Source organism: Symsagittifera roscoffensis, chromosome 6, assembly GCF_963678635.1.
Source record: "Symsagittifera roscoffensis chromosome 6, txSymRosc1.1, whole genome shotgun sequence".
In the NCBI taxonomy this organism is placed as follows: Eukaryota; Metazoa; Xenacoelomorpha; order Acoela; family Convolutidae; genus Symsagittifera; species Symsagittifera roscoffensis.
This window is the reverse complement of record NC_087067.1, coordinates 47,393,627-47,413,279: the sequence shown is the minus strand read 5'-3', so window position 1 is coordinate 47,413,279 and position 19,653 is coordinate 47,393,627. Positions and strand designations below refer to the sequence as shown.

At 33.2% G+C, this 19,653-nt stretch overlaps 2 protein-coding genes across 2 annotated transcripts in view; one reads left to right on the top strand and one right to left on the bottom strand.

Annotated features, from left to right (window-relative positions):
- LOC134848289 (collagen alpha-1(XXIII) chain-like) overlaps nucleotides 1-19,653 on the top strand; it is a 59,597-nt gene that overhangs the window by 15,395 nt on the left and 24,549 nt on the right. The window lies entirely within an intron of this gene.
- On the bottom strand, nucleotides 4,781-9,716 carry LOC134848258 (uncharacterized). The gene is made up of 4 exons (XM_063865643.1): nucleotides 9,534-9,716; nucleotides 5,694-6,319; nucleotides 5,268-5,387; nucleotides 4,781-5,131 (listed from the first exon to the last, which is right to left on the bottom strand). Exons 2-4 carry the CDS (start codon nucleotides 6,258-6,260, stop codon nucleotides 4,997-4,999), a joined length of 822 nt encoding a protein of 273 aa, XP_063721713.1. The 5' UTR covers nucleotides 6,261-6,319; nucleotides 9,534-9,716; the 3' UTR covers nucleotides 4,781-4,996.

Genomic DNA, 19,653 nt, shown 5'->3' with positions numbered 1-19,653 from the left:
AATCCGATTCACGAAGGGCTCATGGCAGTCGCACCACTGACAAGCTTTGAGGATTTAAGACTCGGAAGAAAAACACGTGTAGATCCTTCCCATTCTACGAGAGTAGTTTAAAGAACAAACATGAATTCAAATAACACATCATATTTCCAAAGCTGTTTTCGTAACGAAAGTAACGGAACATTTGTGCTCGGGGTGCGTTTTTTTTTAGACAAGTTTCAACTTTTTAATGAGCCATTTTTGACAGAACTTTTTAAATATCATTCTAAAGATATTGTTGTCCCGAGCATATATTTGAAAAAAAATTTCACCTGTGATCTTTTTTCGTAATCTTATGAGGGTTTAAACGTTGCAGTTTTGGCCAATTTTGGACACTCAACGCGCGATACATTTCGCGCTATTAACGCGTAACTATAGAAGTAATCTGAGTTTTAGAAGTAGGACAGATAAAATTCTTAATTTCGAGTTAATGCACTCATTTTCGTTTTATTTCATTTTTTGTTCCGACTTTCGATACGAAAGTAACGGAATATTTTTGCTCGGGGTGGTTTTTTTCTTCAGACAAATTTCGACTCTTTAAATAGCCAATTTTGACGGAAATTTTTTTTATATCATTCAAAAGGCATTGTTGCTTTGAGCTCAAATTTGAGAAGATATTTCACCTTTGATCATTTTTTGTTAAGTTACAGGGGTTTAAAGTTAAATATTGTCATTTTGGCCAACTGGAACAATATTTCGCGCTATTAACGCGTGAGCGGAGAATTAATCCGTCTAAGAAACTGTTCCAAATTGATTGAAAGAACCTTATTTGCCATAATTTATTTGTTACAAGGAGCGAAATCTATCCTTTTGTTTTTAAATAGCGTGTGGGGTGATGATTTTCATTTAAAAAATTCAAATTTTAGACAAAAAAAATTCATTCTTATTTTCACTTAATTTTTAAATGTTATTACTGCTCCATAAACTTTTGAAGGCAGTCGGAACATTCAGGGCTTCGCCCTGATACGAGCAGTATTGTTGTTTTTGCAGAAATTTATCAGCCATTACACATTTGGCCGTTTCTCACCATTGTTTTTTATTTGAAGAACTATTATAGAATAAAGATTATTTCATGATACTACTGCTACAATTAAAAAAAATTGAGTTGATTCGATAAAAAAATTTTTACGGGTGAGCAACTTCGATAAAAATTTTAACGCATTTGGAGCAAGCTAAAAACCAAAATTAACAAAACTGCTCGTATCAGGACGAAGCCCTGAAAGTTCCGACTGTCTTTTCAGGTTTATGGAGCAGTAAAAACATTTAAAAAAATTGGTTCTTTTTCCTTTTCCTCCCACCTGCAATTTTTTACATGTAAATTTTTTTGGCCACATCGTCCGATTGTTATGAAAATTTACATACAGACTAATAAGGCCACAATAAACATATTTGGTTTTCATATTCAACCGCGTAAAACAAACTCGTTACACTAATATATTGAAGTTCGTGTGAGGTGGGTGGAAGGAAAAAGAGCCAAAAAATTAAATGTTATAACACAAATTGAAAAAAAATAACATAAAAAAATTGGCTCTCTTTCCTTTTCCCCCCACCTGCAATTTTTTACATGTAAATTTGTTGACCACATGGTCCGATTTTTAAGAAAATTTAAATACAGACTAATAAGGCCAAAACAAACATATTTGGTCTTCATACTCAACCTCGTAAAACCATTTGTTACATTAATATATTGAAGCTTGTGTGAGGTGGGGAGGAAAAGGAAAAAGAGCCAAAAAATTAAATTTAATAACACAAAATGAAAAAAAAATTCTAAAATTTGAAATTTTTTATGGAAATCATAACCCCACACGCCATATAAAGTACAAAAAGATAGATTTCGCTCCTTGTAACAAACCAATTAAGGTAAATAAGCTTCTTTCAACCAATTTGGAACGATTTCTAAGACGGATTATTTCTCCGCTTATCGCGTAAATATATCGCGCGTTAATTGTCCCAAATTGGCCAAAATGGCATTCTTTAAACCCACGTAAATCTACAAAAAAGGATCACAAGTGAAATATCTTTTCAAGTCTGAGCTCAGGACAAAAATACTTTTCGAATTAAATTGAAAAATTCCGTCAAAAGTGGCTAGTTAAAAAGTCGAAATTTGTCTGAAGAAAAAACCCACATCGAGCACAAATAGTCCGTTACTTTCGTATCAAAAGTCGGAACAAAAACCTACTCAATTTCTAGAATCTAAGTAGTCTGCTCTCATCCTTAAGAATCTACAAATTGAAATGGGAATAAAAGAACAATTTCGTCATTAAGGTTCATTCTACAAAAAAAAAGCTTTTAATGCTTCAAACAGCAAAATCAGTTTTTCCAATGATGTTCCCGAAGCATACAAAATTTTCCTTTCCCCTACTTATAGTTTAAAACTTTCAGAAAATGCGTTTAGTAGATATTTTTTATAGTACACCAGAAAATTTTTAAAATCTGGCCACTCAAATTTCAGCTAAATCGCAACGCTTTCTCGCAAAATCAGGCTTTTTCAGTGTTTGCATGTTAACCAACTTCGTTGTTTTTACATTCTATTATGGCTGAATGCAAAATGCATGATATCAAGATCTCCATTCACGATTGTTTATTTGTTGGTCTTGAAGTTTTTATTTATAGTTTGGTTTTTCGGAACACATGTTGCGCATACGAATTTGTTTCAAAACAAGACTGCTTGTTTACCAGAAGACCAAATACTTGATTGTTCCGACTGCCCTTTAATTAGTCTCAACTGTTTTATGCTATAAAAACTGCGGTTGATAAACTTTAAATTTGAGCTGCTAATGTTAAATATCAAGAGCTGAAATTTGTATGACCAATTAAGTGTTTCAATTCAACTTAGATTTTTTAGAGTGGAATAATTTCCAGTTTCAAGCATTAATAATCGATTATATTACGATTTTAGCCACCAGTCTTACTAAAATTGAGAAAAAATCGATTTTAATCAATTATTAATCGATTATAATCTCTCTTTTTAGAATCAAAATATAATTAATTATAATCAAGTATAATCGATTATAATCTATCATTTATTCGTCTATTTTTCGATCCAATTATAATCAATTATAATTGATTACAATACCTTATTTTTATTCAAATTTCTAATTCATTAGTTTTGCACATAAATCCATTATAATTGATTATAATCCCTTTTGTTTGTCCATTTTGTCTTCGAAGTTGCACCTAAATTGCTTATATTTTTGCTTTTTGTAGACGTTGGTTCCTATCAAAAATGAGAAAAATGTCTTTAAAGTTTTCCAATCAATTTGAATTCATAAGGTTTTTTTTTCATTTCTTCCCCATTAGAGTTGTTTTGTGATAAAATATTTAAGCTTTTTAACCACCAAAACATCAGCAATTTGATTTAGTTTCATGATTGATTCGGAAGATATATTTTTTTTTACCGCGGGAGCGTATCCACTAATATGAAAGGATCTCTTTAAACTTTTGTTTCGTGTTAAAACTTTGTGTTCAGATGAACCAAAGTGTTCAAGAGATCTCTCTTATCAAGATGTTCTTATTGACATAAAAATAATAACCCAAGAAAGATAATTCGAATATAGTTTTGAATTCACCAAGTTTCGGCAAAATAAGAGATATAATCGATTAAAATTGATTTCAAGGAGTTTTTGTAAGAGTTAAAATCAATTATAATCGATTATAATCTCTTGGAAAATATCACGATTATAATCAATTATAAATCCTTTAAACACCTAATTTTTGCAATTATAATCAATTATAATTGTCAAAAAATCATCATAATAATTCGTTATAATCGATTACTTACACCTAAACTTGGATGCTTGTCGTTTGGTAATTGATCTGAATAAAAAATACGCCAACCAAATAAATTCCTCACTTTCTTCGGAACTGAAAACTTACTGGTTTTTGAAAACATAAAGCATTAATGTGCAAGTAGCAAAGAAAGCTACGGCCTTAACTGGGTCTTTTCGGTTATACCCCCCCCACCTAAATTACGAAAAAAATGAAATGAAAATTTTGGTTTCTAAAATTAGAACGCTGTTACTAGGAAATGCACAATATTATTATGGGACCGGTAAAAACGAACCGTTTTTACTTAATTGAGCCTCAAACTGACTTTTTTCTCCAACTTTCTGAGCTAAATTTTCATAAAAAGGATGCTAAATGTTCTTTTTTAATAGTGGTTAATTTCAAATTTTTTGCCAGTTTCTAGCTTGATTTAACGCTCGGGATATCAGCCTGCGTTTTTAAGGAAAATCAGTCTAACTTTGCCCGAAAAATTTTTATTTTCTATCATTTAGGGGGCCGTAACTGATGAAAACATATAAAATTTCTTTTCTATTTTTTATTATTTTTGAGCGGAATCAAAATTTATTAGAATGAAGAGTTTTTAATTAGTTATTAATTTGCAAAACAAAAATATTTAGACCATAGAACATTTCCGTCCTTGCCGCAATTTTTCTAATTGATTTTTTTTGGAAACCAAATGGCTTTTCAAAAGATTGAAAATCAAAGGATATTCGAGATTATTAAAAAAAGGTATTCAAAATCCCGAGATGCAGAACCCTAGGCCACAGTTACGTCACCACTTCATGGATCAGTATTGAAGAATTCTCAAACTTCGCTTCAATGATCAGGAAACTGAAATATTCAGATTTTGAATTAGTAATAGAGAACACAAACAGCATGAATTGAAAAGAATTTATTTTGATTATGAAGTAAATATCAGCAAGCAGTTTACTACAATTACATGTATGCCTGCAAAAGAACTAAAAACGAAAATTAAAAATCACACTTATTTTTAATTCACCATTAAGTGCTCAAATTTTCGATTCAAAATTAATCTTACACATTCGTCGTTTTTCTGATTAGGTAAAGGGAGTTCATTACAAGTGAAAAAATCAAAACAAAATTATTATACAGGGTGAGGTCATAATGGCACTACAAACTTATAACAGTAATACATCTGCTCCTCATCTCTTGATTATGTGACCTTGATCATGTGACCTTTAACTGTGATTTTCTCGTGAACCACAAAATGGTCTCCTCTGTCTTCGAAGCGCAGTTGTTTCTGACTCAGCCAGTTTTTCACGCTAGGGTGCACGTCCCGTTCATACAGCTGGAAAAAAAAGAGGAATTCGCTAAAATCAGCTGGTTATTTTTGGATATGTTTTGAACTCCACGCAAGATTTGAAAGAATTTGGTTTCTCCCAAAAATGTGAATTTTTTTTATTATATTTTGTTTTTTGGCTTACCTCGCTTTTAGTGCCAGTGTAAATGAACATCTTCTGGTACTGTTCCTCGTAGAGACAACTGAGCAGCCAGCTCTTCAGTTTCGAAATGGCAACTGAGGCAGAGATCTGACTCAGGTTCACCTGCCAATCAAATCAAATCAAACTTTTCAAAAGTTGGGATCAAAAATCAGTTATGCAAAGATATTATTAAGAACTTTTTCAATAATAGTCTCAATTTAGTATCTCAAAAAAATGAACAATTCTTAAATATGACGTTTCTCATATTTTACCGTATTTTTTACTCTCTGAAATTTGCGTATTTCGTATTTTCGGAGATAACTTAAGAATGGAAAACTGAAGAAACAGCTCAATAACAGAAAACTTAGATAACATTTTTTTTACCCTTTCGCAAGCTTTATTTACAAAAAATAAAAAAAAAATTGAAACCTTGTAACATTTGCACTCGTTCGAGTAGCTGATGTGCGTTACACATTCTTCCACGGTCGAATTAGTAGGAGGAGTTTTCAACAAGAGTGATTGGCTGAAAGCCTCGTCGTTTGCTCGGAATCTAGCCTCGTTAGCACCAAACAGTGATTTTAATTCAGGTTTAGACTTCAAGTCAATTTCATGAATTGACTCATTTTCAGCATAATTTGTCCCAAGTATTGTCAAAGATATGAACGAAGCGGAAGCGACAAGGATTGTGGTGAAAATTAAAACAAAAATCAAGAAATTAAAACGTTTCGTGATCTCAAATCCGAAATATCGAGAAGTTAGTTTGCGGCAATTTGATTGGTTTTTCGGGTCGTTGTTGTTGCTACTCCTGTTTGCATACGAAGGTTGTCGGAGGTACTCGCAGGATCGGTTCGTATCGTCGAAACCACGAGAGGCATCGTTGTAATCGGGAGGCAGGGGGAAGTTTTCGAAGTCCGTACTTTCTATAGCTTGCTGTCCTAAGATCACTGGAAGGTAGGAAAAAGCTGGCTCATTCGAGTTATCTTTCTTGAGATTCATTATGACTAGGAACTAGTGATGCCGTTAAACATTTGCTGTTAAACTTCCAGGTGGTCCAACTAAAAAAGTGAGAGCTGAACATTTTCAAAATTTTTAAAATAGTTCGAATCATGACTTAAAGAACTTTAATACTGATATATAGCTCGACCCATTCCGAAGATTAATTGTCGTACCTGATTTTGCTTGGAAAGTTGAAAAGAAAAAAAACACGCACGAATACTGAGCTCCTCCGCATTTTTCAAATGGTCGGAACAAAATCCTTAGTAACCAGTTCTTGCATCACAGGGCACATTAAAGACTTACAAGGCACAAAGGGAAATTGGGGACCAAAAATCTGGTTAAAACGTTGCTGGGGGTTCCTCGACCGGGGTTCCTTCTTCTAGTGTTTAGTAAGGGAAGCCGTAGTCACATATCTTTGTTATGTGACGGGGAATTCGGGAAATTGCAAAGGAAGTTAGATTATTTTGAGTGAAATCATCTGTACTGATTTAAGGTTTTGATAAAGTACGAAAAATATTAAACTGTCCAAAAGATAGGCAACATTTTAAAACTACTGATCTTTTCGCAATTGAAGCTTTCTAGTCGTATACAAAACTTTACGGTTTCACCTAATATTCGGTTTAAAGCTTGTTACTTTAGCTTAGATGGCGCGTCTCAACACCAAATCGGCCACAATCATGGCAATAGTTAGCCACAAATTTGCTACACTAGCTTAGATGGCGGGATAAAGCAGTTTTTAGTGAGATTATCACCATTTAACCAGGTTGCGTTCCTATTGGAAAAAGTCCCTGGTTATTGTGTTTTCAGACATGAAACAAAAACGTATAGCAAAATTAGGAAAATTTTTCGATTTATAACAAGTCTGCTCGTATCTGGGTGAAGTCATGAATGTTTCGACTGTCTTTTAAGGTATATGAAGGAGAATAAAAAAAATGTAATAGAAAAAAAATTTTAAGAAAATTTTTTAAAAAATTGAGAACTTTTTTTGAAAATCATCCCTCCTCCACACGCCATATTAAGTACAAAGTGATCACTTTTGCTCCTAGATACATATTAATTATGGCATACAATCTTCCTTCAACTAATTTGGAACGATATCTAAGACGGGTTAGGTCTCCGCTGACGCGTTAAAAGCGCGAAAAATATATCGCGCGTTAATTGTCCCAAATTGGCCAAAATGGCAATCTTTAAACCCCCATAACTTTACGAAAAAAAAATCACAGTTGAAAGATCTTTTGACATTTAAGGACAACAATATATTTTTGAATGATATTTAAAAAATCTGTCAAAAATGGCTAGTTAAAAAATCGAAATTTGTCGGAAGAAAAAAAATCCACCCCGAGCACAAATATTCCGTTACTTTCCTATCGAAAGTCGGAACAATAACGGAAAAAATGCTGCTCATTGAATTTTCACAAATGATGTGGGAAAATGTTCATCTATGAGATTTCACAAAATTTCACTACGCATGGAATTATATGGAATAGAAGAAAATAAATGCTCGTTGTAAATAAAAAATATACCGGCAGATGAACTATTTTGTTTTGCTCAGATGTGGGCTAAGAACATCAATATTTTTCAGATGCTCTAAAAACGGGTACCATGCAAACATCCGATATGTCAAACTTCCGAAAAACCAACCAGAGTTGCAAACATCTGGAAAACAGCTTTGCTAGACTAAAAATCCGACATTTTTCACAAAGTAGCGCAAAGATCCGACTTCATATATTCGCTTAAAAGATGCTGTTTTGGATTTCGTCCTACTACAGATTTCGTCCTAGTTATTTAATTAACAGATTTCGTCGCATGTCCAACATCCTATCATCCCATATCCAAATCTGTCGTACGCTTTGAAATGGGACGAAACCTGTTGAAATTAAAATGGGACGAGATCTATCATTGGACGAAATCTGTCACAGCCGCTGTACTGGTCGAACTAATAGTGATCGTGGGAGTCGCGTCCAAGGTGTTGTGAACTTGCCAACAGAAGGTAGCAATCTATATGAAAAGCAGATCCGGTTATCGCCGTGAAGCGGCGACGCGCGCCCACCGGCTACCTTAAGCTGAGATGAGGCTAAATTAGAACCGGCTAATTGAGTTGTCTTGTTTTGACATTCGGTTCAAACATGATAGTTGGGTCCTGATCATGAACTATCGGTGTATTCCCACAGCGCCGAATATTCACAATGCCAAAAATTAAAAAGTTGTCCATAACGCCAAAAATTATTCAGCTATTCACAGCGCCGAAAATTTAATAGCTATTACCAGCGCAAAATGATTGCTTCAAATACACTTCTGAGAAATACAAAACGAAAAAGGATTGTTTTAAACACATTTCTGAGAAATGCGAAAGGGAAATCTTACATTGAGGAGGTCAAGCAGTTTTACCGCAGAGGAGCCCAAAATTTGAACAAATACTGGACTAAAGTCGGAAATGTGCCACAGTGTGTTATATTCAAACCAATTATTTATAATTTGGTACAAAAAAATTTCGACGCTTTTAATAGCTTTTTAATTTTCGATACCGAACCATCACCTGAACTTTTTACGTCAAATTATTACGTAATTTTTACACAATTTCGGATGTTTGACATAAAGGACCCTAACTTTTTTTGCGATTAACTCAATTAATTGAGTAGTTGTATAAATACAACAAAATGTTAAGAAACAGTTGGCTTATAGCCCGTTTAGTTGTTCACTTCTAAAGCTTCTAATAAGGAGGCCGCATGGCCGCGTTGTAGGACCCTAACACCCTTGATAATTGTAGCACACCCTAAGAAACAATAATAAAGAGTGTTTATCATTCGTTTGAATAGTTTTTCACGCAGCTCATAGAAATTTAATTGATCGGAAAGACTGAAGTTTCATTTTTGAAACCGCATTCAGGACAGAAAAATATAACTACTCTGCGCTACTTAATTGTCAAAACTCCTACATTAAGACAAAAACTGAGATATAAATCATGTACATTGAATATTTGAATTTCAGTGAAATCTATTACTAGCGAACGTAACGTCGTCTTAAAGTCCCACGAAACGGTAGCCCCAACAGTTATCGACTGTCTCATTTGCGGGACATCGCCGTTTGATCTCACATAGAATTTATGATAAAAAAACTTGACCCCAGTTTCTTTATATTTTGATGAAATCTATCACTAACTGTCTTTAAATCTGTCTCCGTCCGCGAATATAACTAATTTGTTGAATGTACACAATCTCTTTCATAAACAAGGAGCTATTTTCTGCTACAAAAATGGAACACAAATTTACTTACCCGAATTGATGATTTTAAACAGTCAGCCACATAAAATTTTTAAATTGCTTTGGTCAATTAAAAAAATCTCCTGAGCGAATCACGTAAAAAAGACAAAACCATTGATTTTATTTTACTGGTTGCTCAAAATTTGAGAAAGACAGAATTTGCTGCGGTAAAAGTTGAATTAAAAGCATAAAAATAGTGAAGTGAATTTCTCAGAAATAGATTGAACGTAATATATTATACAGCAATGGAACCATAATATCTATGCATTAATCGCAAATATATGTGTAAAAGAGTATATGTTGGCCAGTCAATAAGCAGAATGGTCTAAAAGCAGAATAGGTCCAAGAGCAGAAAACAAAAAATTATTAACTTTTATATGCTGATCGGTAAATTGAGTATAATGATAGTCAATAAAACCAAAGAAACTAATATTTTATGCATAATTTGAGTAATTTAGTTGAGATTTTTCAAAAAATTCAACGAAAAAAACTTGATAAATTTATTCAATTCATCAATAATTTATTCGTTTTCTTGGTATTATTGACGAATCTGCTAATTGTTCTATATATATTCGCCCGTATTAATCGGTAAAAATTAAGGATCTTGTTAACTATTCCCCCGCTAGTACCTTGTAACGAATATCGCCCCATCGCCCATCCCCGTTAAAGAAAGAATTGAACAGTTAAGCATTACGAGATTTGTATAACTTGTTAACTATTTCCGCCCCCCCCCCCATTGCAAAGATCCAAGGTTAAAGATCCAAGAATAGTTTACAAAGATCCAAGGTTAATTTTGTTCTGTTTTTGAGCTGTTGGACCCATGTTGCTCTTAGACCGTACTGCTAATTGTTCCGCCTCCAGATTATGTCTATAACCGGTTATACATATATTTTGGTGACCGGCAAATAAGACGACAGCCGTTAAGACGACAAAAACGTTTTTGATGGGAATTTGCGGATTCTACACACAATTCTCCTGATTGTATTTGTGAGAAATTCAATCTGCTTAAATGATCGAACTGCTCATTTTACATGTAATAACTCTTATTTGTAGCTTTAATGTCTTGTCGTCTTAATGGCCTGTCGTCTTATTTACGTAGCACCATTTATATTTTACCATAGTCTCGCTTTGTTTTGAAAAATCCAACTGAAGCTCTAGCTTTGGTGTTGGTCATTTTTGTGTGCTTTTGACTATTAAAATCAAACAACACTGCTCGCATCAGGGCGAAGCCCTGAATGTTCCGACTGCCTTTTAAGGTTTATGGAGCAGTAATAACATTAAACAATTCAATGAAATAAAACAAAAAAAAATATTTAAATAAAAATCATCCCCCCACACGCCATATAAAGTACAAAAGGATAGATTTCGCTCCTTGTAACAAATCAATTATGGCAAATAAGCTTCTTTTAACCAATTTGGAACGATTTCTAAACTCTCCGCTTACGAGTTAATAGCGCGAAATATATCGCGCGTTTAGTGTCCCAAATTGGCCAAAATGGCAATCTTTAAACCCCAGTAACTTTAAACCAAAAAAAATCACAGGTGAAAGATCTTTTGAAATTTAAGGACAACAATATTTTTTGAATGATATTTAAAAAATCTGTCAAAAATGGCTAGTTAAAAAGTCGAAATTTGTCTGAAGAAAAAAAACCCACTCCGAGCACAATATTCCGTTATTTTCGTATCGAAAGTCGGAACAATAAAAGATTTTCCTGATGATAAACTGGTTTTTATAAAAAATTGCGGGGGGGGGGGGGCTTCCTCCCTCAATTCTGATTGCCAAATTTTTCTTAAGGGTCCACCTTTAGTATAGTGTTACCTCCTCCACTTTTTGCTAACCAATTTTCAATTTATTTATTAAGGCGACTGCAGCACCAATATGAATAATTGAGGGCGCGCGCGCCGAAAAAACGCAATTATCTGGCCAAAAATATCCAAAAAGTCTAAAAATGACTTTTTAACCTGTTTTTTAAAACGTTTGACTGCGGCGCAGAAAATTTTTGACAAAATAGGGTTCGTATAGTATTTTCGGAGAGCTAGGAAAATGAAATTGTTCGACCTAAAAAAAAGGTCGGCAAATTTTTCAAAACTTTTCCGACCCCCCCCCCCCCCTGCGCACGCCACCGTTTTAAATATAATAAGTCCGTTATTTGTGGTCTTTATGTCCTACCGTGTCTTATTGTCCTGTCGCCTTTAAGTTTGTCAGTTTCGATAGATAGAAATGATGCGAATATGAAGACGCTCGGAAAATGAGGCTTACTATACTCGCCACCAAATCGGGGCTAGGAACCAGGGGGAGGTGCTCGAAAAGTGTTTCAAATTTGAAAGTCGAGGACGTGCAGTTTTGCGACTGAAATTTAGCGGTCGAGAAGCAATTTTAAGTCCAATACAAAGTCGAAACATATCCGATTTCGGTCGAGAGAGTCAAACCCGAGTCAAGTTTGGGACTTATTTTGCAACCATTGCATTTCAAAATGGGTATGCTGCGTCTTGGCGTGACCGAAGAGTTTTTATGCGACTTTGCGCGACCCAGAAAAGATATGTTGCGAATTTGCGCGACCTAAAGAAGTGGAACCTGATCTAAACTACATTTTATGATTGGATAATTTAGATATTTTACCAATGTAAAGTATTTAATATTAACCAATCATGATCCATCAAACTAACAACCCACTTATTTGTAAGTGCTGAAGTTACTTGTAATTTCAGCACCAGAGAGATTTGAATTTAACTTAGAAATTAGTTGGACTCCCCCGAGCACTTCAGCAGCCGCAATAAACCAGTATACCCTAGATCTATTGAGCCTAGCAGAGACTAGTTAAACAACCTGAGACTAGATAGTATAAGAGTAAGATTAGGATCGGTATTAGACTAAGAAGTTGCACGAATCTATCCGGCCGAAAATAAGATAGCGTGACGAGCAGACGGTGTACCCTATCCGAAATTACTCTATGAGTTAACCAACTCGGTCCTAACTCATCTGGTGCGACCATAAGTCTCGAACAAGACCTTACTAGCTTAGAATTAACCAAAATAGATTAGAAATTAGACAAAAACATTTAAAAAATGTTATACGACAATAATTTAATCGAAATGTCTCTACGACTCAATAGATCAGAGCCAATATTCCGAACCATAACAGAACTACCCGGAATTGGAAGAAGACCTCGAACCAGAGACGACATACGACAAAGTAGAAACTTACCATATAGTTATATGATAGTTCGGCAAAAGCCAACACAAACTTTTGTATTTAGAATACTACTAGCAATGAATTTAGATTTTCATTTGCAAACATAACCTTGAAGTTAATCTTCAAAATCATTTCAGGCGCTAAACAAAATTATTAATATACAATAACGATTGATAAAAAGATCTAAGATCGTTTTCCTAAAACTCTGCAGTAATATACAAAACATGTTTGAAAAATATTTATTGAAAAATAAAAATAAAAATTAGTAGCATGACAATAAATGGTTAGTAATCATAAATCATCCTGTTGTTCCAGCTCCATCATCTAAAACATAACAGCAATCATAAACCCACTAATATCATCAAAACACTAAATCTTTCCTTTACACACATTTAAAATTTTATTAAAACTTAAATTCACTTAATTTTAAAACCAGATCATCAAGGCTTATCCTTGGATCTTAAATCATTTTCTACTTAATTAAATTTCAAATTTGATCATCAAGGCTTATCCTTGGATCAAACAGAACAACTTTGTTCTCCCCCACCCATTTAATTAGTGTCTAACGACCTCAAACGTCGATTCACTACCCAACCCTTTCTAAAGACCTAAGACTAATAGAAATTTTTAAACAAAACTAATCATTCAAATTAGGATAAACAGTGAAGAACTTCGGTTATTCATCCTTCACTTGACCCCCCCTCTTACCAGACCCAGGATAAATCTTAGACTTAGTAAGTTTAAAATAGTATCTAACGAACTACTCGCGTTCTAATTATACCTGAACCTTGTGGATCGATTTACTATTCTCCAACCCTTGAACACAATCACTACCCCTAAGTAAGATTAAGTAAGTTAACACCTTAACTTATACTAGCCACGAGAAAGTAAAAAATCATTCTTCGGAATCGATATACTTTTCTCTCCAACCCTGAACAAATAGACCCAGGTTAAGCTAACCAAAAAATCGTAAGAACTAACAGTTTAGGAAAATAGAAATCATTTAACAACCTTTTGCATCAGTCATCCTAAACCTTATGTCATTTAAAAACCTAGGAAATAAACAAACAATCGTTTTACACAATTGTGAAATAGATAACAAAAAATACGACCTTGTAATCACACCTCATACACAAACAGTTGGATACATTCGAACAAAACGACAAACACTAAAAAGAAAAATAATAACGAAACAAAGACAAATAACACGAAAAAGATTTTCAAAAAATCGAAACGCATTTTCAGAATCAGAAACCAACAGTTTAGACGAACTTTACAAACTAAAAGAAACAATAGATAAAAATTGCCCACTTCACGATCAATTATATTTTTTTGACTCAGAAACAACTTCAAATTCATCAAAAAGAGGAAAAAGAAGAATAAAAAAGCAGTATAAACACAAACCAGTACATTTATACAATTGGAATCAACCAATTCGACACATTAATAATTACATATTAACAGTCATCGAACGAAAAAATGAGCTCAACGCACACCCCAGGTGAAGAAAGTCCAGATGATGATGAAATCTTTCCTTTTATAATAGATGCAACCACTGATAGAGGACAGCATATATTTTGCAAAAATTTACTATTAAATTTATTTGAACCCGGAATCAGTCCATGTAAAACAGAGTTCCCAGATGTAAAAATCAAAAGACAAATTATCGATCACTATCTAAAAGATATATGTAACATAACACAACAATACGGAATCTACTCCATAGAATTCACCTCACCAAACCATAATAATAGAAAATATACAATTCAAACAGATGATCTTGATTTAGAATTTTCAAAAGTTTTTTCAGAATATATAAAAAGCATCCAATATCATAACTCACAAAGAGCAAACTCCATATTCACCAATGAAGTTTTCGCAATAATATATAGTTATATTTCGATATTAGAAAACGAAATCCCAATAACAAATGTCTCACCGACAGAAACATCTAAACATTTAAGAGTACGACATGAAATCACACTACTCTCTAGTTATTTAAACATCATTAAAGAAAATTTCACGAAAGACGACGTTTCACAACATACAAAACACGACTTACAAAAAATTTTGGCATGGTTCATAATAGATTATTTCACACACAATATTGATTTAATTGCACAAGCAAGAAAAAATTTTAGACCCCAAAACTCGAACGATGATACCGCTATCACAGAACAATCAGATTATGTTTGGGACCCCGAATGGTCTCATCCCGCATTTATAAGCTTCCCACAATCAATCTCAAGTCAAGCAATAAGTACGATATCTTACATAAGAGATTATGTAAAAGTAATACCATTAACCATTGATGCAACACCATTAAACTATAATACATTTTTGCCCGATACACAAAATAATAGTTTAAACTCTACAGTCATACACAACGAAAACCTCAATGGAACTAGGAATCTTACTCAACAAGATATCCAGACACCATCACACTTCATAAATGAAGAAATTGTACACACAACAACTACACAACAAAGTATTTCACCAATACGCCCAAATTTAACAACACCAAGAAATACAAATCCTTCACAAACACAGGTAACCTTACAATCAACCGTTAAACCTTCGGTTGCTCCTAAATATTCACATATGGATTACCAAACATACAGACCCATGACAATACCATCAAAAACACGCAAAACATTCACTAGAAACAACTTTGCAGACCATAATTATAATTATACACATCCATCAAAAACATATAACCAACCACAAAGAAATTTTAACCAATATACAAGATCTCGAAATTGGGATAACCCAATGACCCAACCTAATTCAATAAATTTCCAAACAAATCCTCCACAGGATCACAGTGAAAATTACCCATTTTTTCAACAAAATAAAAATAAAAAACAGACATCTTATCAAATGGATTATTTATCCTCAGATGATGATTTCTTACAACCAGATATATTTGCACCAAATACTCAAGAATATCGTAGACAAGGAATACAGAGAACACGTACAAATCATAGAAATTTTTCTCCACAACCAATAGATGCACAACATCAACAACCAATTCAACAAAAAAATCTAATTAATACACAATCTTTTCAACCAATTCAACAACAAAATCCAATGACTGCACACTCGTATCAAGCATCACAAATGCAAAATGAAATACCACTCCCATATTATCTCCAACAACATGAAATAACAAGAAACCAACTTTCAAATTTTTCTCAAATGCCAAATGCAGCAGAATCATTACAAATGACAATGAATCCATACCTTATGGGTGGATCATCAATAACATCAAACAAACCTTTAATGGTTTTCACAGGAACAGACCCTGAATACTCTGTAGAAGATTATTTAAATGCAGTAACAGCAAACCTGATTTTAAATATTGGACCTGAACCAATTAATACGCCACTACATCAAAACTGGATACATCGACGCACAGCGTTAATACAAACAACCTTAGATGGCGCAGCCCAAAAATGGTTTTCAGTACTACCTCTAGAAATAAAATCAAACTGGAAAAGGTTTACACAAGAATTTTCAAAAATGTTTGACTCCGAAAGAAACAAACAACAACAAAGAGTTTTATGTAATGAAATTCGCAGATTACCAAACGAAACCATCAAGCAAATAGCAGTACGAATCGAAACACTAGTTCGAAAAGCATATTCACTAAATACGCACGACTATAAAAACACAAAGATGACAGAAATCTTAATGATGACCTTAACACCACAATTAAGGAAAATAGCAATAAAAAAGAGAGCATCCCATCCTTCTTCAATTCGAGAACCCGATTTAGATTTTCGAAAACTAGTAGACAAATTAGAACAAGCAGAAATCACGATGAAACTAGAAGAAACGGAAAATCTGAAATTACAATACGTTAACAGAATTGAAACGACTCCTACTAATATTAATAATATACAGGAATCAGAGACAGACCTCGTTGAAAAAATCACTGAAATACTCAATATTTACGAAAAGAACCCAAACTTTAAAGGCAAACCATCTTTCAAAAAATGGTGTAATTATTGCCGACGATACGGACATAGTATTTCCGAATGTAGACAAAAACAGCAAGACAATCAAAATAAACCTCAAAAATATAAAGAACCAAATAAATCATTCTATCAATACATGAAAAAAGATCAAAATCTACCGAACAAAACAGTCTACAGCAACAACAGTTCAGGAAAACCACTCCCGAACAATACAAATTATACAAGAAATCAATCACCATATAACTCAAGTTATAGAGGAAGACCACCAGAACGAAGAAACACGCATAATTCATCACAAAATCACTACAATAGACCAAATAGTCGAAATAACTACTCCAGATCAAATTCAAATACACAACGATTTGTTTCTAGATCTAATTCCCAATCAAGAAATAACTACTATCCAAACAACCAATCACGAAATTCATCATACAATAGGAATAGAAACTACTCCTATAATCGAAATAGAAGTTATTCAAACAACCGAAACCAGAATTACCCGAACAATCGATCAAGGAATAACTCATATAATAGATCGAACTATAACAGACCAAACAATAATTACCAAAACAGATCGCGAAATAATTCACAAAATCGACACTCAAGTTATAATAATCGTTATAGAAATTATTCCCAATCACCACACCGGAATAATAATAACTATAATAATTCTAATAATCGCCACAGAAGTAGTACACCTAAACATCAAAGACAAATCAATCAAGTACAATCTAACCCAGAAACAACATCAGACCCTCCAGGTATTGATGACACAGTAACTGATACGTTACAACTCAATCAAATAAACTGTACATCATCAGATTCAGAAAGTGATACTGAAAACACTCTTTCTATCAATATGATAAAAGTCGAAAATGACTATGAATCTGTCATATATGAACAACCCTTTTCATCACACATATATGAAAATCAATCAGAATTTCTTCAAAATTATTACACTACACCCATAAATTCCACACCAACGACGCAAGAAACAAATGAGATTAACACTACAAATCAAACCAATAAAAATACCAAAACAAAATGCTTGAATACAAACCACATTTATCAAAATATACAAAAAGAACAACCCAAAGAAAAAATTTGGACAATACCATTTCTCTTAGAAAGCCCAAGAAATAAAGAATTTCAACCACCAGACCTTGAAATAGATTTTTTAATTGATTCAGGAGCAGAATCAAACATAATAAATATCCCCACATGGAATGAAATAAAAACTTTACACCCAAAACTAACACCTCTTGAAACCTCCAGTAAGTTAGCAACAGCACAAGGATCAACATTGATAAACTACGGAAAAATCCAATTATTTCTCCTCCCCACCAGAACAATGGAGCAAAGCAAAATTTTAAATAAGCCATTTAAACAAATATTCCATATCACTGATATTAAATATAATATCATTGGAATACCATTTATTTCGAAGTATATACCAACAATTAACATACTAAATAGTAAAATATTAATCAAAGATAAATATACAAAAACAAAAGAAACATCCTTAACATTTTTTCAAAGATTAAATAAACAACCACCATTCTTTTCAAAATTCTACCCGATATTTAACCAACAAAGAAAACACCTAAAACCACTATCAGGAAATATCTATAATTTTTCAATCAAACAAGTTCACCAATATGATAAAGAACAAAACAAACAAAAATTTTATATGTCAGAATTTGAATTCAAACCTATTCACAAATTTTTCAAAATCACAATCTCATCCATAAAATATTTGAAAAATTCGAATTCCGATATCATTTCCTTACATGTCTATAACAACACACCTTACCAAGTAACATTACCTTTGGGACTTTTAGGATATTGTGAAACCAACGCTACAATATCACCAATACACGAAAAAGCCTATCGCGTAAATAATATACTCCAATTACTAGATATTTGCCAATCTACAATTCTTAATGAAGAATTATCTATAAATAATATAATAAGTAACGAAAACAGAAATACGGATTATTTCACAAAAACTCCATATTTCAAACCTACATTCAACATAAGTAACTACACAGAGGACCAACAGAAATTTTTAACAATGTTTAATTTCCAACATTCACAAATAACACAAGACGAATTCGAAAAGTTAGCCAAACAGCTAATTAAATATTCATCAGTCTATGCAACATCAAAATTCGATGTTGGAAAAATCAGTTCATCACTACATCTCCCGTTAAAACCAGACGCAGTTTTCAAAAAACAGAGAGCAAGTAAAGTACCAATTCACTTACATGATAAAGTGAACAGATTACTCGACATTTTAGAACAATACAACATTATATCACCAGTAAACAAAGAAGAACAACCAAAAGGCAACACATTTATCAACCCCGTTATCATTCTAGCTAAAGGAGAATCATTAAAAATCGTTCTCGATGCTAGATACCTCAATTCACTTATAGATGAATCAAAATGTAATTGGCCCATTGAACCAATACAAGTTATTTTAACAAAAATAAACGGCAAATACTTTACAACCGCCGATATGAATAGTGCATACAATCAAATGCCACTAGATGAACAATCACGACGTTTAACACAATTTGTTATCGGAAACCAACAATATGAATTCAACCGCTTATTCTATGGAATATCCATAGGACCAGCAGCATTTTCAGCTTTTATGAGCAAAATTTTTAGACCACTAATACTCAAGAAAAACGCAATCACCTATTTAGACGATGTTTTTATGCAATCACAAACAAAAGACGAGATGTTCAATGTTTTAGAAAAATATCACCAAATACTTCAGAACGAAAATCTGAAGGCCGCCCCCGATAAATCACACTTCTTTTTGACAAGAGTTAAATTCTTAGGACATAATATAGAAAGAAAAACAATCACTCCATTGAAATCACGCATTGACGCTATTCAAAAACTTCAACCACCAACAAATAAAAAGAAAATCCAAGAATTTCTTGGAA